A 24,689-nucleotide genomic window follows, 5' to 3' on the forward strand; every position below is an offset into this window, starting at 1 on the left:
TAGCTCAGCTAAAGAAGATGTAAATGAGGATTACTTCATTTTAAAAACTTATAAAACACTTTGAAATATCACTGTAACTTAAAAACCTACAAAGGTGAATTCTTGGGCTGTAACTCACTTCATAAAACCAATTGAAATTTAATTTAATGAGCTTAGCTGTTGATATCTGCCAAATTAATTGGAGAGTATTATATTTTCCTTCTTTGTGCTGTGTAGACACAGCCTTTTGGACTAGAACAGGCTTTGTTACTCATAAGCCAAGGAACTGAATTCTGATGAGGATCATGCTTTGACGTAGGATGTGAACCAATCGTAAATTTGCTTCAGGGTCTTGGAAGAGACCTTAAAAGTGGCAGCCAAAAGAGGTGGAGATTGCACCAAGCCCAGAAGAGACAGAAGTTTCTGCTGCTAACAAACATTAATGGATTTTTTTTTGTTTTTATCATGACTTAGTAGAACCAAATACCTCAGTAAATCATCGATCATAAAACTGTTCCTTGCATTTTGTTTAAAAAAATCAGGATTGACATATTTAAAATCTTTCTACACCTTCTCAGAGTCTGATCACCGTATAAAATGTATGTGAGTTGCCTGATTCTTATTGTTTGTCAACTGGTTTAGAATTACATGGGGGTCCAGTGGTGAGTTTAGAGTTGGATTTTGTGTTATGTAGAAAGCTTGTTACTGCTGCATCTGTGATGCCACCAAAGCTGTTTTGTAGATGATTTGCGGTTGTATTTTTAGATCCAGTGTTAACATAATGTTTACCTGGGAGCTGTTGGAATTTTGAACTTTTAAAGAAATGCTAAAATTGTGAATTAAAGTCTTAAAATATTGTTTTGCTAGCTCAATTAGAAATACTTTCAAAAACAGTTTAAAGTGATGTTATGAAGTTTTTTACTCAAACCCTACTTCTAAATATTTTATTTAAAAACCTTTGTTTCAAATTATAATGCCTGTAGAGGTTTGCATTCGTTTAGTTGAAGGCGTGTGCGCTCAACTCTAAACTCATTTTTACATAACCCACATTGAAAAGCAGTCCTCTCACTTGTCAATTTTGTTCATATTTGCACATTAAAATATAAAGAAAAGAGTTATTTTCCATTTTAGAATGATGTTGATGAGTAATTTTTTAAAAATAGAAGTTTTATTTTATTTGCTGTAGTCTGTTTTGGGATTTGTTATTTGTTAGGGAAAGAATGAGTTAACAACCTAAGCTCTTAATATTCATATATATTTTTTTTTTCATTCTGTTATAGTGTTTCAGAAAAACCTTTTTACTATACATTTTTGGTTGAAGGGGGCCTTTCAGTTTCTTTTAAATATATGTGCTTAAGTTCTATTTGAATTGCAATTCACTAGGGAATTCGTCTACCTTTGCAGAGTTCTTAATTTAGTGCCAAATTCCTTGTTCAGTGTTCAGAAATCATTTATTATTACTGATAATGACAATAAGTCATTTGACTTTATACATTAAGAAAAAATATTTTGAAGTTTAATTTTATATTACTTAATATAATGCTTTGTTGTTGACACTACTGAGATTTTTGATCATGGAATCAAAGAATAAATTATAAAATAAGGAAATAAGGTCTTTCTTACACAAGTAGGCCAAGCAAGAATAGTCTTTAGAACACGCTTATTCACTTTTAGAGGAAACTTTCTTCCCCCAGAATGATGCTAGTATACACACACACACGCACACACACACACACACTTTATTGCTGGTTTGGGAGGAAATTACTCTAGGCCAGAAGAAATGAAGAAAATTTTAGTGAAACTTTTATTTTAGTCAAAATTACTTCTACCGTATGGACTTACTAGTCCCACAATTCGGTCATTGTTATAACGCCAACACACTGTGGCAGCACTGAGCATGTTAAAATATAAAGAAACTGAGAACCTGAGAAGTGGCCACATTGATAATTTCTACTCTGACTGATTTAATTATCTTTTAAGAATTTTTCATGACGTGGCTTGATTTTTTTTTAACCATTTTCTTTATGTGTAATGATAGAAAATGAATATTTTCTTCTGTATTCCATGAAGGATGCACTTATAAGAGCATAGCAATATAATATTCATGTTGATGATAGTACAATTTTTAATTTCTAGGGTAAAACTATGGTTTTCAGGGCAGCAAAAAGTAGGATACATTCTCCAAAGATAAACAGAAGGGAAGAAGTTGATTTTCTCTTAATATTACTGTTATCATCAAAATGCATTTATTGCTGATATATTAACAACGTGTTTATCGACTTCCCCTACTAACAACTATCCAGTTAAGAAATACCCTGTTAATTGTAACACCCTGTTAATGGTAGAAGCCAGGTTCCTGCCCAACCCTGAAAATGTAGAATTCTCATGTAACTGAAAAGTTTTTTGAGTAAATGGTAAGAAGCCCTGCAGATAGTGTCTAGACAGAGCTGCCAGAAACATACCAAACTACTGGAGGGAGTTCTACTACGCTCAAGAACTTTGAACATTTATCTTCTCATCCACCTATTGTACCAGTTTTTGTCTCCAACATATTGTGAATTACCCACTAGAGTTTGCATGAGAATACTAGAATATACTGAGAGCAAGTCTATGATATCCTGAGTGACTAGGGAGGAGAGTCTTACTGACCGCCCAGGTAAACACACAGGGAAAGAGACATTTTTGGTATGTAATGTCAGAATGTAATGTAATGTAATGTAATGTAATGTAATGTAATGTAATGTAATGTAATGTAATGTAATGTAATGTCGGCGTACACCCGCCCTCTACATGCAAAAGTCACTAAGAACACACAATGACAAGAAAGCCCTCTTTTACTAGAATTACAACTTACATTCTTTCCTTCCTGTCATAGGAGTGAATTTTGACAACTACCTGTCCAGTGGTATTATCCCCTTTTAAGAGATTCCTGGCTGAAGAGGACACACCACAAAATTGGAGAGGCCTAGTTGACTCTGCTTACTGTTTTCATAGTAGAAAAATAAGTCAAATAAGATGGAAAATAAGTATATAATACTATCTTCCTTATACCTAGAAATGCATCCCCCACCTCAACGTGAGCTGGGATAGAGAACACAATTCTAAGCAAAGGTATTGCAAACAAATAAATTTTGAGTGACAAGTTCGCAACTTCTAAGCATCACTTTAAGGTTAGGGTTTTAGACAGTTTGCAGTCTAGAAGGGTCAGAATCCTGCTATATGTACTCCATTCATTATTCATCCAGCAATGCCAGACTGTTCCTTGGAAACAAGGAAAGGCCCTACACTTGTTAATATGTGTACGCACTGCTTCCCCCCCCGCACACCCAGGTGTTCAACAAAAGTTTGCAGTATTGAACACTATAGGGAACACCAAACACAAGTCATACTTTTATTCATATACACCTTTTTTCAATTTGTTTTGGAAAACTTATAAACTATACCACTGCAGAATCCTTTCATAAAACTGGCTTGGGGGAATTCTAACTCTCATCTCAGGAATTATTTAACGCAGGCATGGTTGGGTTAATGAACAAACGCACTGTAATTAAATGAAGGGATGCTGAGTTTCTCCCTAATTCCATCAATATTCTCTGAGAGAGAGAAAAAGAGAGAGCTGGCAAAGAATAGCCAGCCAAAAACAGTAAGTGAATTGAATTGCTATTTCAACAAGCATTACTGAAAATTATCCCTTTAAAATTCATGAATTTATTTGCCTAGAAGGACAGTCCTAAAATGCAATATGAGTAGAATAGAGGGTCTGAACACTTTAGTAAGAAAAAAATCACATAATAACAATAATAACTAATGAACTAATGTGTACGAGACATTGACATTTGTCATGGACTATTCCAACTGATAGCTAAAAACACATGACCCAAAAGCAGCTGAATGACTTCTGTCAGAATCACACAACTAGAAAAAAGCAAGCCAGGACTGAAATGAAATTCTCTCCTTCCTCCCTTACACAAACACCTTATCTCCCCATCTGCCTAGGAGAGCTCCAATCAATGCACATGCTACTGGTTTTCCATCTAGCTAGGAATAGTTCTCCTGTTCCCTCTCTGCCCTGGTTTAGATGATAAATCATATGATTGTGTCAAATATCAACTAATGTGATTGTTATGCCCCAATAATGGGTCCGTGATTAGAGGAGCGAGACTGATATAAAGCGAAGGTCAAGCAAAGCTTTATTTCGTGCCAAGCATCAAGAATCTAACCGAACGTTCGGGGACACACCTCTTTACAAGAGAGGGCAACCCTTCTCTGTTTCACAGTCTAGTTATTAAGAGCAAAGGCCATGCGGTCGGGCCTAGCCACGCACAGGTGGCCAATGAGATTGTAACACACACAGGAAACTCCACAGTGATGCCAGGTGACCAACTGAATTACAATTTACCCTAGTAGACATTTGACCCAGCCTATCACCTTGGTTGGGATTGGCGCCCAAAAGGCTCCCAAAGGGCAGGGCACATACTCCTTGGTAACCGGGGAGACAGTATGCATCCCCTCCACTGATGAGATGTCTCCACCTGGCCTGACCCCCCCACCCCCCACCCCCCCACTGATGAGATGTCTCCACCTGGCCTGACCCCCCTACCCCCCACCCCCCCACCCCCCCACCCCACTGATGAGATGTCTCCACCTGGCCTGACCCCCCCAATCCCCACCCCCACCCCCCACCCCCCCACTGATGAGATGTCTCCACCTGGCCTGACCCCCCCCACCCCCCACCCCTCCCCGTGTATCCGTGTATCTGGGCTTTGTTACCTGGACCTGGTTTCCGTGACTTGTTTTTAAGTGAATCCCCTGGGGGAAGGGGAGGAGGGACAGTTTAACTTTAATGAAAGCCTCTTGCTAAATAGGCCCTTACAGTGATAAGTATTATAAAACATAAGAAGAAGAGAAAAGTGGAGAGAAAAATGGAGAGGTTGGGTAAGATTCTTATGTAATGAATGGAAAAAGGGCGAGAAGCAAGAAAAGATAAAACGATGGAAAATTCAGCGGGAAAATGGAAAGAAAGTAGGTGATTCCAAAACACGGAAGAAGAAAAGAAAAAGAAATAACTCATAATTTTTAAGATGCAGATTATTCTGAGAGTCATGAGGATCCTAGAAAACAAAAGGTTGACCATGACCAGGTTAGAAAGGGCCTATGGCTGGCCATCTCCTGAGGGGCATCATAAATGCTCTACAGCTTCTTCTCCTGTGGGGCATCATAAATGCTCTACAGCTTCTTCAGTAGCTTGTGCTTTCACAGAACAACGGGGAAATGCTGTGTTCGCCTTAAGTTTGCATAGACTCACTCCCTGAGGGGAGTCCTATCACTGAACAAAGATTTTTTTTTTTCCAGTTATGGCTTCTCTCTGGAGTGTGCTGGGTATGTTCCAAACAGTTCTGCATTACCCCCCTGTGCTTAGGTAAAGAACCAATTGTCCCTCCACACCCTGAACGATTCAAATGCATTCTTAGTCTGAATTCTTCAGCTATCATTTGGGTCAGAGGTGTGACCTCGGGATTGATAGGAGACTCAGAGCAGAAAACCAACAACAGCAGAGCCCCTGAGGAGCCAGCACAAGGCTGTCTCTTAATTTAAAAAAAAAAAAAAAAAAAAAAAAAGCTAAACATGAAAAAATACCAGAAAAAAAAAAGAAAGAAAAAATATAGTCTGAGCAGCCTATAATTTTTAATTCCATCAAATAAAGGCCATTCTAACTGGAAAAAAAGGTTAAAAGAAATTACTTCACAAAAACCCCACATTTTTTAATGAATTAATGTAACCTAGTGAAGAAATGCACTTCGGCAGTCACTTTTCTTTCTTTTGTATTTTTGTTTTCATTGCATCGCACCACTGACCAATTTTTAAGAAACACTGATCATGAACCCTCTTCCACCTCTAACTAGATCAGACTTAAAAGATACCAAGGAGGAAATGATTCAGTCTATTTCAAAGTTAATTCTGTTAACTGAGATTCTTACTCAATTTTGAGCAACCTCTGCATTGATTCTTATAATTTTTTTAAAAGATTTTATTTATTTATTTGACAGACAGATTACAAGCAGGCAGAGAGGCAGGCAGAAGAGAGGGGAGGAAGCAGGCTCCCCGCTGAGCAGAGAGCAGGCTTGATCCCAGGACTCTGAGATCATGACCTGAGCTGAAGGCATCGAATTAACCCACTGAGCCACCCAGGCGCCCCTGATTCTTATAATTTTTAAACTACATTTCAAGTGCTAAGTTGAAAAATGGTTTCATTCATTATGTCCTCAGTGGAGGAAAAAAAGTAACTCTCACCATCCTCCATATAATAATAGGGGTAACTCTTGAAACAGTGTTAAACTCTCCTCAGTCTTGGCTGCTTTAGTCCTTACATCTGTTTTTCTCCCAGGTCCAGATTTCCATTCATTCTTCCTCTTGGCCCAGGGAGGTCCTGGGTCCTGGGCCCACAGTGAGGAAAGCATTCACACTTTGAACTCAAACATGTCTCTTGCAAATGGCACTGTAATTAGTGGTACTACTTATAACCCAGTGAGAGAGGCATGAGGGTCAGCATTCTGACTTGGGTGAACTGTAAGAGATCTGACAGAATCAGCTAGGACAGCCAAAGGCGATCCTCAGGGCACACGGGACACTCCATGAATGGCACTGGGGAGCGCAGACTCTGGGGTCAGACTGCCTAGATCCCTAGGACCTTGCTTTACATGCTTGGAATGCCACCATACTGGCTCTATTTCCAGAATTATAAAATGTGTATAATAACATACTTCTTTGGGGCACCTGGGCGGCTCGGTCAGCTGGGGCATCCGCCTTCAGCTCCAGTTATGACCCCAGGGTCCAGGGATGGAGTCCCACATCTGGTTCCCTGCTCAGTGGGGAGTTTGCTTCTCCCTCTGCCCCTCCCCCTGCTCGTGCTCTCCCCCCTCAAATAAATAAATAAAATCTTTTAAAAAAATAATATACTTCTTGGGGCACCTGGGTGGCTCAGTGGGTTAATGCCTCTGCCTTCAGCTCAGGTCCTGGGATAGAGCCCCGCATCAGGCTCTCTGCTCAGCAGGGAGCCTACTTCCCCCCCAAACTCTGCCTGCCTCTCTGCCTACTTGTGATCTGTCTGTCAAATAAATAAATAAAACCTTTAAAAAAAAAATAACATACTTCTTCAATTGGGTTGTTTTGAGAAATAGTAATTAAATGGGTGATGCTCCCAGGGCAGTGCCTAGCCATGTAGAAGCTGTTCAGGAAATATATGGCATAGCTCTCACGGTACAGAAAATAGCACACATGCCTTCTGCTTGGCTTAGTTCCCCATTACCTAAAACAGTAATGTTATTATTCTTATTTTTTCATTGACGTATAGTTGACAGACATTACATTAGTTTCAGGTTTACAATATGACTCGACAAGTCTACATGTTACCTTGTGCTCACAAGTGTTGCCACCATCTTAACACTAATTGTAACACAGTAGGTGTTTAAGGAATAGCAATTGGCCACTTTGCCATTAGACTGTTGGTATGAGCATATCTTTGTTTCTATCAAACTATTAGACTTCTATGTTGGCCCCAGTATCTTGCTTCTGAATAGTGGTTTCATTATGGCCAAAGCAGAAATGTAAAATTACAGTCCTATCATAGGTCTTTGACCAAGAACACGGCCATTTCCACGTGAACTGCTCGTGACCCTGGCTGTGCCCTCAGGCGGCAAGGCTTCGGAGGCTGGCAGAAGGGACCATCTGCATCTGAGTTGCAGTTCAACAAAGCACTAGTTCAAGGCTGGTAGTAATTGGTAGTATGAAAGTCCTCCAAATTCCCCAGATTTTTACTCGAATCAAAAAATAAAAAATTTTTATCTAATGTAGATGGATACACAGAGAAAATGTTGTTACAAAATGCAAATAAACAGGACTCCATTCATTCGCTCCCATGCCCACCTGCAAAGCCTGAGGCATCCCTCACTGAGGCCCAGCACGCAGACCGCGGGCACAGCCCTTGTCCTCGAACCTCCATCCAGGTGCAGTACTTCTGTTGTCCTGCTGTTTGCTTAAACAATGAAGATTGTGTCCCCAGGTAAGACAGTTGCTCCACTACCAGGGTAGCAAAGATAACTCCGTCTCTCATATCATGGGTGCCTGAGTGCCAGGCAGGGTGCTAGGAAGTGCAAACCAACATGCATCTCTATTCTAATCACAAGTCACTGAAAGTGTGCAATATGCTTTTTTTTTTAAGATTTTATTTATTTATTTGATAGTGATCAGAAGTGGGCAGAGAGGCAGGCAGAGAGAGAGGGTAATCAGGCTCCCTTCCGAGCAGAGAGCCCGTTGTGGGGCTCGATCCCAGGAATCCGAGTTCATGACCTGGGCTGAAGACAGAGGCTTAACCCCTGAGCCACCCAGGTGCCCCTGCAATATGCTTTTTAAACTGAGGATGATGATGATGGGGTGTGTGTGCCTTTGTGTGCACATCTGAGCTACCAAGGCAGTGTTCATGGCACCTGATGGTATTATAGATGAGTAGAAATGAGGCAGGGCACAGTCATGTTAAAGAAAATACCATCTCCCTTCTCCCATGTTAAGTCTTGGGGCAAAAAGTGTATATTCACCTATAACACATGTTACAGTTTTAAGACCATAGTAGGTTCAAGTTAAAGAGCCTAAATAAACAAGGCAATTAAACAAAGAACACATTAAGCTTCACTTTCAGAAAAGTCAATGTAACTTAAAGTAGGTGTTGCTTTTGTTTGAAAGCGAATACAAACTTTACTACTTACTAGGTATGTGACCTTCAGCAAGGTAACTGTATCAGGAAATATGGAAGTTTTGGTCTCACGGTCTCAAGGATTGCATGAGCCATCATAGGTACCATGCTTATCATAGCACTGGCAAATCGACTTTCAATTAAAAGGAACCGCTGTTAGAATTATTATTTAGCTCCCCCACACACCACCTGGAATATTTGCAATTAAAAACCGAGTCCTTGGACAGTTAATACATTAATTCAAAGGGATGAACCCTTGGTGATACCACTTTTCATACTACATATGGCATGGGGGCACCTGGGTGGCTCAGTGTGTTAAAGACTCTGCCTTTTCGGCTCAGGTCATAAGCTCAGGGTCCTGGGATCCAGCCCTGCCTGCATCAGGCTCTCTGCTCAGCGGGGAGCCTGCTTCCCCCCACAACCCCCACCCCTGCCTGCCTCTCTGCCTACTTGTGATCTTTGTCTATCAAATAAATAAAATCTTTAAAAAAAAATACTACATATGGTATGGAATTAAAGGAGATACATAAATTTGTGAATAATATATTTTGAGTAAAAGTGAATAAAAATCAGGATGACTGTAGTGGTAGGATGCACAAGTCTAAAAGTGGGCGTGTGTGTATGCATGTATATGTAAATTATGTGTATGCAAATTATGCTGTAAATGACCACACAAATGGTAAAATTAACATAGCAACGTCTCCACCTCCGTTCTTTGGATCCCTCACTTAGAATTTCTCCTTTCTTCAACTGCTGAAATCGTATGCTTTCCTCACACTCTCTTCCACATTTCCCTTTCCTTCGATTCCCGCGACAAGCAGAGAGTGCCATACCCACACCTCTTGCTCCGGTTCGCCCATTGCTTTCTGTTTGTGTATATAATTGCCCCAATTACACCCCAAATTCCAGAAGATCACCTTTATTATGTTTATTCACCAAAAGTGCAATTCTGGGCTAAAAACTGGTCATATTTGTAAGTTATATTTCTATGGACAAACATCTATAACTTCAAAAAAAAATCATTTCCCAAAAGCCCTCGAAGGAACAAGCAAGTGAACTTTACAATATAAGATTAGCAAGTCAGGTAGGATTTTGAAGGGGACACTCTCAGTTTCCCAGAAAAGTGAGTTTCTTAATGTGCTCATCTACCATGTTCTTTCTGTGACATAAGGAAGAGGAAAAAAAGGAGTAAAGCGAACATGAACGACTGAAGCCACAGGCATCCCAACGATGCCAAGTTTTAGTGGGGAGAATGCAGGGAGGTGCCTCTGTCCCCCAAAAGACAGGGGACGCCGGTGACTTGTGTTATCATCGGGCTCCCAAGTCTAGGCGAGCCTGCAAGGACCTCCAGGAACAGACTCAGAGCTCTTTAATAAGTATTCCAGAGAGTCAGGCTTTCCTGGAAAAAACAAATTAGTGTGAGAAGCCAGTACTGTGTAATTTCAGTTTTAAAAATAGCCAAGTGTTGTTAAGGCTGCTATGTGCATGAGAGAAAAAGAAAGCCCTTGTTAATATTTGCCTCAGCTTTCACGGTAAAGCAGAGGAGCGACCCTGAGATTCTTGCTTGACAAATACGGCCAAGGTCATGGGGTTCCCATCAGTTGGAGTCCTTCAGATGACAAAATTTGGGGGGAGCATGTCTCCTTTTCTCAAATTGGTCTTGCGATAAAAGACAGCCAAACAAGGGCTCTGCCTCTTTGACTCAGGACTGGAGCTATGCTTTGCTGTCCGGTTCTTGTCTTCATCTGCCTCATTCCCCTGGAGGCTGGCAGGGATGTTCCCTGCAGCCAGCCGTGCCTCCGCCGGCTGCAGAGACCCTACCTGGCACTCGAAGTTGGTGCGTCAGCATTTTAGGTAGAAATGAATGAAAAATCAATCAGGATGACTGCAGTGGTAGCATGCACGACTCTAACCTAGTTGGTCCCTCATTTTCAACTCTTCACCATCGACCCAAGTCAGGTTTAAGATGGTAAGTGAATCTCAAATAAATGTGCTGCTTTTGCTTCACACCAGGGATTTTTTTATTTTTTGTCTTCTTTTTTTCTATTCAGAACAAGCAAATCTAACCTGCTTAGGAAGCCACATGTTAAATGAATGAGGATGTCAACTTCCAAGCAAATATTATTTGCCCCAGTTTAAGATTCAGTTCCTAATTAGACTGGGGATTACTCCTATATACATATATCAAATGATTGTTTTGTTAAGTAATACTTCCAATTCAGAGATTTAAATATTTTCAAAGTCCTTCTGTATCATTGCCATATCTTTTTGTAACCAACTATAATTCTTCATACCAGAACAATACTGATGTAAATTTCTAGATTTAGAATTCTGCAAAGATAGAGTTAAACACGATTTGGACTCTGGCTACATAAGGGAAACTGGAATTGTTCAAAGCTGCAGTCTTCAGCTTCCAAAGACAGCTACAGTAACTTTCTGAACAGATTGGGTTAAATATTTTTACAGACCCATTCTCTGATGATAAGGCGGTAATAAGAAGTGCAGTGCAACACTCCAAAGGGTTCTAAATCTCACAAGCCTCTTTGTATGTGATGCTCTCGCAGTGAAGAAGATTCCCTGGGTTATAAAGATGAAGAGGCTACTTCTTCTGGTGCTGATTTCAATCTGCTGGGCTGATCATTCAGACAACTACACTCTAGATCATGACAGAGTGATTCACATCCAAGGTAAGAAAACACATGTTCTCTTATGAAAGTCAAATTAATTGCAAGTTCCTTGGAGTTGGGATGCTTGGTTGGGGCTTCTGAATTTTAGTTCTGCTGCATTGACTTTTTTCTTTTCCTTTCTGTTAATTGGTGAACTCGCTCTCCGCGGGCGTTTGACTGCCGTTGCATTTCAGTAGGGCTAAGAATTGAGGACGATCAAAGTGGAATGGCTTAAGAACATCCAGCGGCAGGGGGTTGATGCCATTGTTGAAGGCTTTTTAGTACAGTGGCTGTCTTCTAAGTAGAATGCAGGGCATAAAGTTTATTTAAATGTAAGCAAGAGCAGGGAGACAGAGGAAGTGAAACTTAGGATGTAGGGTCATTTCTGTGAGAGTAATCATTAAGAAACACAGTGTGAAAATGAAAGACAGACAAGCTAAGGTTCAAGAGAGTAACTCACCTTGTGACCATCTCCTCTGGTAAAGTTTCCGTTTCCCATGGACCAATATATTGCTCCTGCATATTTCTGTCCAGCTCAGCTGAATCCTAAGGCTGAGAGCTGTAGCAAGATTGGAGACTGCATGCAGTACAATGCAGCTGTTTCCTCAGTCCCAGCTTCAGATGAGGGACATCCTGCATTAGGAAAGCTGAGAGACTTATGCAATGAGAGTTTTAAAGGAGCTGCAGCATCTCTCTTTGCCCTTGGATGCTGAATAATTAAAATAAAAATTATTATAGACCTGAACAGCTTAAACATATGATGATATTAATTTTAGATGAACTCAGTTTGGGGACAGGAGGCATTATAAGTTTGCCAAGAGACATAAAACATGAAGTTACATCTTCAAGGTCAAAAGCATAGTCTCAGAAAACTGTCATCCCCTGTTGGAAAGTACGGTTTGTGAAGGTCAAATGATAGTGTAAGTCTTGCTAGAAGTATTTCCGTGTGTATATGACAACTACACAAATAGGATTCTGAATTTGACAGTGTCTAGCTATTTTAGACATCTCTCTTTCAGTTCTCTTTGCTTCCCACAGCTTTAAGGTTTTCCAGTGTTGGACCGTGGAAAGGAATTATATAATCACAAATTTTACTATGCAAGCTGCTGACTCAGCTATTTCTTTAACGTGTGTAGTAGAATCAAAGCTGTCTCCCAAAGGCTGTACGGCACTTACACACAGAGATTTCTTGAGGAAGGAGAACATCCTTGAACATCTAATCACAGAATTCAATTCAGCCAAAATAGTAATAACTCGTCATTAACAGTAGCAGTGTTAAGTAATTATTAAATTTGTTACATTATTAACTATGTACAAAACATTTAGTCCAAATTGCACCCAAAGTATGAAAATATTATTTTTAAAATACTCCTGAGGAGGCTATAAGTCAGACTCGAGTTTTTTTAGCAATGAAAACTTTTGTTGCTCCAGCCTTTCCAACCCCATATACTCTGCTGAAATTTAGTGCAAAGGAATTTTTGACACAAGTGATCAGAATTATCCAGATCATTTGCATACAATACGCTTTTTTTTTTTTAAGTGACTGGATACTCCACTTCATTTTAATTGTAAATTCATATTCTTAGAAAGTTACTCACAGCTTTCAAGTAATAAAACTACAAAGCCTATACTTTGTTTGGGGAAGTTGATACTGAGATGTGACTTGAGACATGATCCTAAGTCTGGAATTTATTTTAAAATTTCTCTAAATACCCATCATTGTTATTTTATTTAATAAAAAGTTTTCTTTTTCCTTTATGATTGCACTCAGATTGAACTTTCTTTTTCTTCAGTCCTTCAGAGAAACGCCTCCAAGTGGTCTGCCATAATTTCAGTTGTCTTTTACAACACAAAAGTAAACCATAGAGCACAGTAGATGATCATTGAAGCAGATGGCCTTTCCTACTTGCGGAAATCCTTTATGATTTTCTCACATTTAAAACTGTTATTTTTCAAACTTGGCCCAGAAGGAATTTAAGGGAGCTGAAATCCTCCTAAAATTTGATATGAACTTTACAGTCAGCAGATTAAATTAGTAATCTAAATCTCAAATTCCTGAATTGGACTGATAAGCAGTATGAGCTTCTCTCAGTGATAGAAAATTGTTCAAAATTCATATTACTACAGAAACACCTTTTCTATCTCCCATTTTTCATTTAATTTCTATTTTTGTACTCTAAGTTCTCTAGGCCAAATAATAGTGGAGGAATAATGCCCATCAACCTTGAATTCTCCTTGGCTGCCATGGTAGAGATGTTCAACGCTTCAGTACATTCTTGAGTCTCATGCATAAGGGTCACCTAATTACTTTTCTGAGGGCTTCCTCCCAATTTTGTCATGGAAGCTTCCATAGAGATATAGGCACAAAAAACTGGGTTTAAACTGGGTTTAAAAAAAAAAAAGTCAAGTTACCAGGGGGAAAAAAAAAACAGTAAGTGCAGGCCCCTGTGCAAAGCGTTCCTAGTAAAAAGCATTTTCTTGTGATGAAAACTCTTCCAACTTCTCATGGGGAAAAACACAGCTTTAAATAAAATTGTATGAGTACCAATTCATTCCCATTATTTTTGTTGTTGTTGTTGTTGTTTAACCAATTTGTTTACATAAGAAAGAAATTTCACTTGCCCATGAAGTCTGCTGAAAATGCGTAAGTCAGAATATTCGCTTGTATAGCATATACTCTCCTCAATGTAGGGAAGAGTAATTTCCTTAGTTACTTCCATCAATCAGAAGAGATAGCTTTTGTTAATGTTTTCTCCATAACACTCTCAACTAATGGACTGTACTCCTTATTTCATAAGGTGCCTCATCAAACAACTTATAAATCCTTTGAAACTTGAGGTCATTAAGAAGAATTTTGGGGGCGCCTGGGTGGCTCAGTCAGTTAGGCATCTGCCTTCAGCTTGGGTCGTGATCTAAGGGTCCTGGGATTGAGGCTTGCATCGGGCTCCCTGCTCAGCGGGGAGCCTGCTTCTCCCTCTCCCTCTGCCTGCTGCTCTGCCTACTTGTGCTCTCTCTCTACCTCTCTCAAATAGTCTTAAAAAAAAATTTTTTTTTTTTTAAAAGAAGAAGAATTTTGTATGGCGTACCAAATCACACAGAAGCACAATTTTTAAAATATTTAGATCGGGTCCAAAAACGCTCTGTGTAGACTTTCAATTTCCAGAAGAAGTTCAGAGATGAAGAATATACTTTATAAAATATAAGTCCTAAGACAGCAGAGAAATGTTTTGACCATTTGCCCATTAACCAATGTGAAAAGCAATTATAGTTACACTGAATATTTAAGTGTTTAACCTTACATGGGTCAGAGAGTCAGCACTTTCTGCCTCTGGAGTTCAACAAAGGGTCTTCTAATGGCAAGTTCAAGAATGTTAGACTTACTGCTATTTATTGGTTTTAGACCTTGGACAACTAACTTCATCTTTTCAGGTCTCAGTTACCGCATCTAGAAAACAGGGGATGATCACAGATTCCATAGAGCTTTGTGAGAATTAAATTAGATAATACATGGAAAACTGCCTAGTTCTGAGCCTGGCACACAATAAGCTTCCAATAGATATTATTGTCATGGTTATTGCTTCCTAACCATCATAGAAAACTGACTTTTATAGGCTTGGGGGGGATAGGTTAAATGGGTGATTGGGATTAAGGATGGCATTTGTGATGAGTGCTGGGTGTTATGTGGAAGTGTTGACTCACTAAATTTCACACCTGAAACTAATGTTGCACTATATTTTAACTAACTAGAATTTAAATAAAAACATGGGAAAATATTAATGAAAGTAATGACAGCAACAAAAAAATGACTTTTAAATATAAAACGGAGCACAAATACTGGTGGGAAAAGGTCAACGTTTCAAATTCATTTGTTAACAGAACCACGTCATTATCTTAGTTCTATGGAAGTAAATATTTTCTAAGTTGCCTACTTTGTCCTTTTTAATTTCACAATTTAAGATTTCCCCAATAGTATTAAATGTCATCTGATCATTTTTACTTTCCTTGTGGGAACTGAAGCTTTCCAAACTTAAGTAATATTTAAGGTGAACACATATAAGCTATTTTAAATTTTTAAAAATAATAATAAGAGGAAAACATAATGTATATCTGGAACCCCCACTGAAAGCGGATACTCCCACTCAGTGTGGTTGGCCCCCTCCAACTGGCGTGTGCCTCAAACAACCTTTCTGTTCCAGTGTCACATGTGTTCCTTTGTGCTAACATGCCTCCCTTCCCTCATCATACTGTGAGCTTTGGAATAACCCAACTATTCAATACTGCTTGGCACATAGTAGGTGCTTAACATGTTTGTTGAAAAATGAATGAGTGTAATGAGATACTTCCAAATGACTACTCTCATAGTGAGAACTTCTGAAATCCTGTGGCATTCACAGCATTTAGCAACACAGGACACACGGTGTGGGCTAGATGAACATTATATGGCTGCTTTCATTCTGTAATGGTTGGCATAAGTTAAATCATCATGTATGGGATTTAAGAACTTAAAAGAACAAGCATAGATCATCTAGATCAATATTCCATCATAGCAATGAAGAAATAAAGATCCACAGCTTTTGCGTTGCTTATCCCAGGTGACGTGGCTTTGAGGGGAAGTTTCTCTCCACTAATCTCTTCTCCTTCTTCAAATCTGGGATCATTTCCCACTTTCTTAATGAATTCTCCCTGCCAACTACATTCTGCCCCTCCTCTGGCACCCCAGTCTCTCTCACCTTCCTTCACTTTTCTCTATAACACTGGTTACCTAGTTTACTTATTTTATGTAATTGTATCCATTTCTGCCACCTGTGCCCTTCAGCTCCACAAGGGTAGGTTGGGAATCTTGGTCTGATGTATCCCGGTGACCTAAACCATGACCTGCACATAGTAGGTGATCAATTCACATTTGTGGAATAAATCCAGGACCCAAATCTGGGCGCTTTTCCTAATCAAGTCCCAGTCAGTCTTTCCAGAGCTCAGAGATGTCTTTCTAGTTCATGGGACGAGGGATGGCAGATGAGGAAGATGATTATGAGTTTGGGAGCAAATTCGGTCATATGCGTGGCTCCCAAACTGCGCACAGCACCTTACACGCCACGAGAGTGCACCCAGAGCAGTGGGCAGCAATTTGCCTGATGTGTACATGAAGCTTTTTGTAGAGTATTCAGATTACAAATGGCCACTGCTATGCTATCCTGTTCCTTATGTAATATCTGCAGAGTCAGGATCTGGTGGTGCAGAGTGGATCAAGGGGAGGGGGAGTGAATTTAATAATGTATAATCACAAACCATCCACAGAGCCAGAATTTCATGTGAGAACTAGATAAGTGTTCCTCCAGCTTAATTTCCTCTCTTCCACTTAAAACTTATCTGTACTCTGAGTCTGTTTTCAAAGTTAAATTAATTCATTTTTGTGTTTCTGAGCCAGGGTAATGCTATCTGCCACAATTACAAAATCCACAAATATCAAGCGTATTTTCCAAATTGCATTTAGATAAACATATATGCTATTAATAATTAATAATTCTATCTAGAAATTATTGGTTATAAAATACCAGCTAGCTTAATCATGACATTATAAAAATTAGCAACATCATGAGTATTGGATGGCCTTTCTAAAATCTACTAGTTTTTGACAGGACATAAAGCCAAATATGATAATAAGAACCAATTACATTAAACACAGGCTTATCATTTGATCAAACTAAGACTGTCACCATATGAATATAATAGATGTGTCCCCCAGTGAAGGAAATGTGTATAAAGGCATACACATACTTACATAAAAATACTCGTGTACTCCATACATACATATGTACACTTATTTGGGCTGCTGTAAGACAATACCATAGACGGGGTGGCTTATAAACAACAGAAACGTATTTCTCACAGTTCTAGAAGGCTGAAAAGTCATAGCAGTGACAGATTTGGTGTCTGATGAGAGCTAGCTTCCTGGTTCATAGATGACTGTCTTTTCTCTGTGAACTCACAGGATGGAAAAGAACACAGGATCCCTCCTGGGTCTTTTTTATAAGGGCATTAATCCCATTCATGAGGGTTCTACCCTCGTGAATTTATTACATACCAAAGGCTCTACCTCTAAAATCCATTACATGGGGATCACTGTTTAACATATGAATTTTGAAGGGATACGAACATTCAGGCTATAGCGAGCTCCTAGTCCATTGGGCACTGGGGATAGAATGATGAACAAAACACAAGGTCTTTGTCTTCATGCAGTTTTAATCTAGTGAGAGACAGACATTGCTAGGAATATGGAACTACTACTGCCTATGGTAACTGATGGAATGTTATGGAATACTACAGACAGAAGACAGCATTATCTGTTATTAATTTTATTTAAACAGAAACATACTCAAAAACGCAAGTTGCTTTGACCTATAGATCTTAGTCAAACATGGCAGTCCTTTTCTTCAACTATATGGTTGCTACCCATGTATAGTTACATGCATGTATAGTACATGCACACCTATGTATAGTGAAACATATATATGCATACATAGGGGTTATAAACAGAAAAGGCAAGGACTGAAATGACTATAGATTAATATGTAATTTCTATAAATTCCTTCATCCAGGTTCAGAAATATGTATGATTTCATATCAACTTTACATCTGATAGCCCTGCCCTAGTCTTCTCAGCATTTGTGTGTCCTTTTGAGAAAATCTTCAGTCACTTAATAAACACTGGCCTCTTTCATGCAAAGAATTGGGTTATTCTCTGAGGAAGGACAGACCATCTCCTCAGTGAGCTTGCTGACAAGAGTACTGGGCAAGAAAAAGGTGACAAAAAAGAATAAAATAAGTATTAAACAGAGGAGGAAATACGGAGAAAAGAGTAAATAGCTATTAAAAAAAAAAAACTCTTACTATTGAGAACTTTGTATCCATACTCACTGAACTTTTTATCACATAGTAGATTTAAATCCATAAAATACATCTTAAGAATATTTTTAAACTAATAACACCTAGAATGCTGATTCTATGTTATGCTATAAAGCATATTAAAGCAATACATTTTAGACTGTTTCCAGGTATAAAAACCTACATTTAATAATCTCTTCAGGTAACAACAAATTCACACTACCAGCTACGGCTTTCTCTGAAATGGGCAAATCATGCCGGAAGCCAATAATTATTTGGAAACTTTCCCAAGTATCCAGAAAATCCATTAAATAAAGAAGCCTTTCCCTTTGGTTGCAACTTTGCAAGAACCAATGTTGACTCCGCTAAAGCACTGACTTATAGCTTAATTGCTTAATGTTAAAGTAATTTTAACATGCTGTTTCTCTGGCTTTACTAGATATCAAGAAAAAAATAGATTTAGATTTCTTTATTGCTTTGGCTTTTTATTTTAAACATAAAGTGGAAAATTCCTGTTTCAGGAAAGTCTTCTGGCAGAGAAAAATCTACCAAAATGCTAAGAAGTTAATATATTCAATTAAGAATTTATCAAAGTGATAATACCCAGGGGAGATAAACCTTTGTTATAGAAATTTTTTTTTTAAGATTTTATTTATTTATTTGACAGATATCACAAGTAGGCAGAGAGGCAAGCAGAGAGAGAGAGAGAGGAGGAAGCAGGCTCCCCGCAGCACAGAGAGCCCGATGCGGGGCTCGATCCCAACACCCTGGGATCATGACCTGAGCCGAAAGCAGAGGCTTTAACCCACTGAGCCACTCAGGCGCCCCTATAGAAATATTTTTATTTCAAAATGAAGACATTAAAAGCATAACAAATCTAAAAGTTCTATGAAATTTCTTCAAACATATTTTGTGTATGTTATACCAATAACCATGTGTGCCCCCCAAATGACTATCAAGTAGTCAATACAAATAGTAGCCATTTTAATCTTGTTTTCATTACACATGTTGTTACTTGACTTCAGCATTTACTCAGTGACTAGTTACCACATGTGTAAGTTCTGAGCAGGATGTTTCCAGCCACTTTTGGATTACTCTGTGAAGTATACTGAACAACTTAAGTTAAACAAGAGTTCTCCCTACCTTTTCCAAACACTGTCCACTCAAAAGGGACAGGGACATTACGGGTAAAAACCCAGAAAGTCCATAGTTCATCACGCATGAAATTAACAAGGCATGTTAGAACAGGGAGCGTTCACTACAAGTCAAGTGTATTAATTAGGTGAAGAAAGTGGGAAAAAAGAGTGTCTTACCTTGTTTCTGAAAGAGATTATAAATTTAAAATAAGAACACCATTGAAAGCATATCTTTGAAGTGAGGAATCTTCCATCTCTAGATGATTCTATTTGTAATGGTGCTTGCTTTACCTCCTTGCTTTGCCTTGTTCCTAGAAAGCACTGGGAATGATGTTTGTGTATTTTGCTCAGAGTTACTGAATGGTAGTGAAGGCACAGGTAACGAGAGGTGGGTTAGGTAGAGGTGAAAGTTAGGTAGGTTTCCTTATAAGTCGCAAGAGGCATTACATAAATTTCTTATGTTCTTAGTTATATGACTATATTTTTTCACCATGGGTTTATGATTATCTGTGGCTAATAATTTTACTAGGAAAAAATAATATTTCACACAATGGTCTTTTTTTGTTTGTTTGTTGCTTTTTTTAAGAGTAGAGGGGTAAATTTCAACATTTGGTTCCCTAGTATAATGTGGGTTATGAGTAATTCTTACTTTCTCTTGAAAGGTGTCATAAATTATGCTGATAGTCTTTAAATCTCCAAAATCTGCACAGGATTATTTTGAATTCTCACTTTGCTTTGTCTTTTATGGCACAATCATTAACAAACGGTCTTAAGGCTTAAAGTACTGAAAAGCTGATTAGAGGGCTAGTACTGTACTTCACTGAGATCGTTTTCAGGGAAAAGAATACTAAAAGATGAATAAAGTAACAGGTTTTTATAGACTGCCCACAACATATTAAGACCAACATTGCTTCAAGACCAGGCTTCTTGAACTTTAGCTCCTACATATGTAATTAAATCAGTGAAACAAATGAACTCACAAACAATAAATATAAGGTGTTTTTAAGGGAAAAAATGTTATGAGGGGGCCCCCACAGGGTCATGGGATGAATCGCTTTAGAGGGGAGTCAGAGTCAGGAGGGGTTCTATGAGCTGAGATCTGAATAGTAAGCAGGAACGTGTCACATCAAAAGCGGGAAACAGAGCTCTCCACGTGAGCGAGTAACGAGAATTCTCTAAGAGGGCAGTAAACACAGCGCTTTCAAGCTCGAGAGAAGCTGGGGGGACTGCAGCCTCACCGTGAAGAGAGTAGGGTTTTAGATGAGGTGGACAGAATAAGCAGGAGTGAGGCCATAATACTTTATATTTGGTCTAGAGTACAGAGTTCAGGTTTTATTCTAAAAACATTGAAAAATGGCTAAAGATTTTGAGCAAGAGAGTGATGTAATATGACTTACAAATACAAAAGACCCATGAGTACTGGATTATGGTGTTGCAAGAAGAAAGGTGAGATCCTTAGGGGAGTCTTGGGGTAGCTTAGGTGAGAAATCATAGCGATGTGGACGCTAGGTGCTAGGACCTAGCAGTGGAAATGGGTGGTAGAGAGAGAGATATCAACCAATTAGGGGAAAAAGTAAGAAGAAGGTAGAGATGGCAACACCTCTGATAGACTGGATATAGAGATTAAGGGAAAAGAGTATATCAAACACACCTTCTAGATTGTGCCTTGAACAAAAACAAATGGATGGCGAGGCATAAAGAAATTGAGGAAGATGGCGGAAAGGACAGGTGTGGGCAGGGGAAGAGGGACTCAAGTTGTCCCTTCGACAGCTAGCCTGGTCTGGGCTTTGGAGACGCTCAGCTCCAATAGGTAAGGCGAAAAGAGGATGCAGACGTCACATATTTATTTATTTTTTCTCATGTAATTTTTTAAAAATCTAAATTAATTGCAAGGCTTTAAAAATAGGAGACATTTGCATGAAAATCCACATTTCTGGCATCTGTTGAAAAGTCCAAATAACCTGCTCTTTTTCAACCGGCATTGCATCGGACATCATCAGCGGGAACCAGTACCCTGCTCCCCTTCAGAATGGAGCATGCGTACACTGCAGTGGCACGGTCTGTTCCACTCCCTGGTGTTCTCAGCACCATGGTGCTCCCATCAGTTCCCTCAGCCCTGCCCACCTGGATATTTGCGTTCGACTTAGCTTTCATTTGTTTCGGCACTCATTACTTGACACGTTATAGGTTATCAATTTGATTGTTCATTAAGAAGCAAAAGATTCCTTTTGCGTCCAGGATTGACTCTGTGATAGTAGTATCTTGAGGTCTTGCATACTAAGTGAAGACATTAACCATACCAGTGTACGAAACCAACAATGTCTTTTCTGCAAATTATGGATAACTGGACCTTACATTTCACCACAAAGTGGAAGTGGTCTGAGCAGAGTCAAGTAGATTTGAGCTCCAGCCCTTTACCACATAAAGACACATTTCCAATAATTAAAGAGTGTGTGGTTAATTACAGCCAAATGAAGAAGAATGACTCACGCTAAAGTTTTGGTTTCCCCGTATCCTTTGGAAGAAACCTATATTAAAAGTAAAATCTTGGAAAGTGTTTATATTAAGAATGCCATTGACCATATTAGTGAAATATTCAAATGTTATTTTTCATTTTTTCCGTAATCTATCATGTGATAACCCAATTAGGTTTTTTAGTCTAAAATTATACAAATTAATTACTATTTTTGTGCATAAGTCTTTGATATCATAGATAAATTTAAACTCTGAAAATTATTATCTAGAGCAGATAACCCTAAGATGACAACAATATTTAGATTGTCTTTATTTCTGGGGCAAGTTATAATGGACTTAGCAATGGCAATAATATTAATTAGTGAATATTTACATTTAAAACCACTATGTGTGGTGCACAAGAGAAAATGGACTGCATAGTTCATCTCATATAGCACTATATGAAGGTGGTTATCCCCACTGAAGCTAAGAGAGGTTCAAAGCTTGTCCCCACTCATATGGTTATTAAGTGGAAAGCTGAGATTCAAACTCAGGCAGGCTGATTCTCATGCTCCTAATACAGCTTCTGTCTAAGCCTTTTCTTAGAGACTGTTGAGTCCGTCAGTGTGTAAAGATTGGCTGTCATCTTCTATTCAATTGCTATAAGTATGTCTCAGAAGAAAGCAAATCACTATGAAAAAAAGTTTGATCGTGGACCTTGAAGAAACTATTCTTACGACTATTCTTACTTTTTTTTAAGACTTTACTTATTTGAGAGGGAAAGAGAGAGAGCAAGAGTGAGTACACAAGCAGTGGGGAGAGGCAGAGGGAGAAGCAGACTCAGTGCTGAGCAGGGAGCCCGACACAGGACTCAATCCCAGGACCCTGGGATCACGACCTCTGTCGAAGGCAGATGCTTAACCAGCTGAACCACCCAGGCGCCCCCAAATTCTGTTGTCTTTTAGCATTCCATACAGCACCTTCCTTCCACTACTTTGTAAGTAGTCTGTCTTACAATTCAAGTGAGTCAGTTAGCCTGGATTTTGTGTCATGTGTGAAGATACGTGGCCAGAGGCAGACCCTTAATGACTGAGCCAGCCATGTGATCCAAGAATTGTTCCTGTTTCCTGGAGAAACCTGGCCACCGTGGGGATTCTTACAAGAAGGTAGAGGAGCTAGGTGGGGCAGCGGCTGTAAATGAATACATGCCGTCCCTATACCCAAATGAAGACTGTCCAGAATCCTCAAGGAAATGGAGGAGACGGGAAGAAGTTGGATTATATAGATATAGATTTGGGTTTTTTTGAAAAGCCTTCAAGGTAGTGCTCCTGAATGAGCTCCTGTCCTAGTAGATTAAAAGAACAATCCAAAGTTGATGAGAGAATGGATTTCTCAGGAACCAATGCCTTCCAGAAACTGTCTTCAGAAAGACCATAGGAGAGAAGTCGATATCAAAGATAGAAGCCAGTTTGCATACCTAGTACACTTTGGACCTCAGTAAGTGTTGGGCAGCAAGAGCCACTGCGCACTCACCAGATACCAGGCATAAAGTTAAGTTCTCAGTGAATCACCTCATTTAACTCTCATAAGAAATCTAGGAAAAAGGTGGCTTAACTCCATTTTACTCATGAGGAAAATGAGTCACAGAAATGTTAAATGACACAGCGTGGGAGTCCATAAGCTTAACCAGTAAATTATGACTGACAAAACAAACAACAAACAAACAAACAAAAAAAAAAACACCACCAGACAGAAAGGATAAGGAAAAACAAAGCCACAAAGAACTTAGTCATTGGACAGAATTAAACACCCTCCTCACACTTTACTTCTTCCTGCTAGAAAAAAAGATGAAGACGGACTATTTTTCAGGATACTAACACAGCTTTCAGGTTTACCTCTGAAAAAAGAGATTTTTAAAGAGTGTTCAGTGGATTGCCTACAGCTGCTTGGAGGCTCCAGATGCCTGTTTCAAGCAAAGAAGCTCACCTTTGATCAGATTTATGTGGCAGACTTTTGTCTAAGACATCCTGTAGGAAGAAAAAGTTCCACCGTCCCAGAAAACAAAAACAAAACAAGCAAACAACAAAGAAAAACCCACCTTAAAAAAAAAAAAAAGAAAGTGTCCTAGATCAAACCTGTAGGCTCTAAAACGATGGTAACATTTATTCTTATTTTTTACTATGAATTATGGATAAGAGAATAACATGGTACCCATTCATGATAAACATCACTCAGAACAATACTGTATGCTGGTGTTGGGCAGTTTTCCATTACAGAAGCAAGTTAGCTCTAAGGCAAGGAAGGCAGACGGATACTGTCAATCCCTGAGAGCACGCGCCACAGCACATCACATGCTTGACTGGAAGGACACTTGCCATTTAAGGACATTGTGAAAGCCCATTTCTAAGCACTTGGGTTCAGCTGCAGATTGACAGCAGCAAGCAGGGCACAGATGATACCATAGTCAGAAGTGAGCCTGGGCAGGGGGCAGGAGCAGTGAGCAGTGTGGGGAGGGGTGTGTCCTTAGAGCCTCGGAGTCCAAAAGGCAAGGTCACAGATGGTGAGAAAGAGCAGTGACTTTACACCAAAGAGCAGCCTTCACTTACTTATTTTTAGCGTAGGACTTTTCCTTTACAGTCAAAGCTAGACAGCAATCAATTCCTTGGTCAATGGTCTCTTAAAAGAAGAGGGGAAGGGCACCTGGGTGGCTCAGTGGGTTAAGCCGCTGCCCTTGGCTCGGGTCATGATCTCAGGGTCCTGGGATCGAGCCCCACATCGGACTCTCTGCTCGGTGGGGAGCCTGCTTCCTCCTCTCTCTGCCTGCTT

General features: G+C 39.4%; 1 protein-coding gene across 1 annotated transcript in view; it reads left to right on the plus strand.

The window, feature by feature from the left end:
* Nucleotides 1-24,689, plus strand: part of HAPLN1 (hyaluronan and proteoglycan link protein 1) — a 79,869-nt gene that overhangs the window by 32,117 nt on the left and 23,063 nt on the right. Inside the window, exon 2 of the mRNA XM_032335812.1 lies at nt 11,290-11,412. Coding sequence (XP_032191703.1) covers nt 11,316-11,412 — 97 coding nt within the window. The 5' untranslated portion in view covers nt 11,290-11,315. The remainder of the gene's footprint in view (nt 1-11,289; nt 11,413-24,689) is intronic.

This window comes from Mustela erminea, chromosome 3, assembly GCF_009829155.1.
Source record: "Mustela erminea isolate mMusErm1 chromosome 3, mMusErm1.Pri, whole genome shotgun sequence".
Lineage (NCBI taxonomy): Eukaryota > Metazoa > Chordata > Mammalia > Carnivora > Mustelidae > Mustela > Mustela erminea.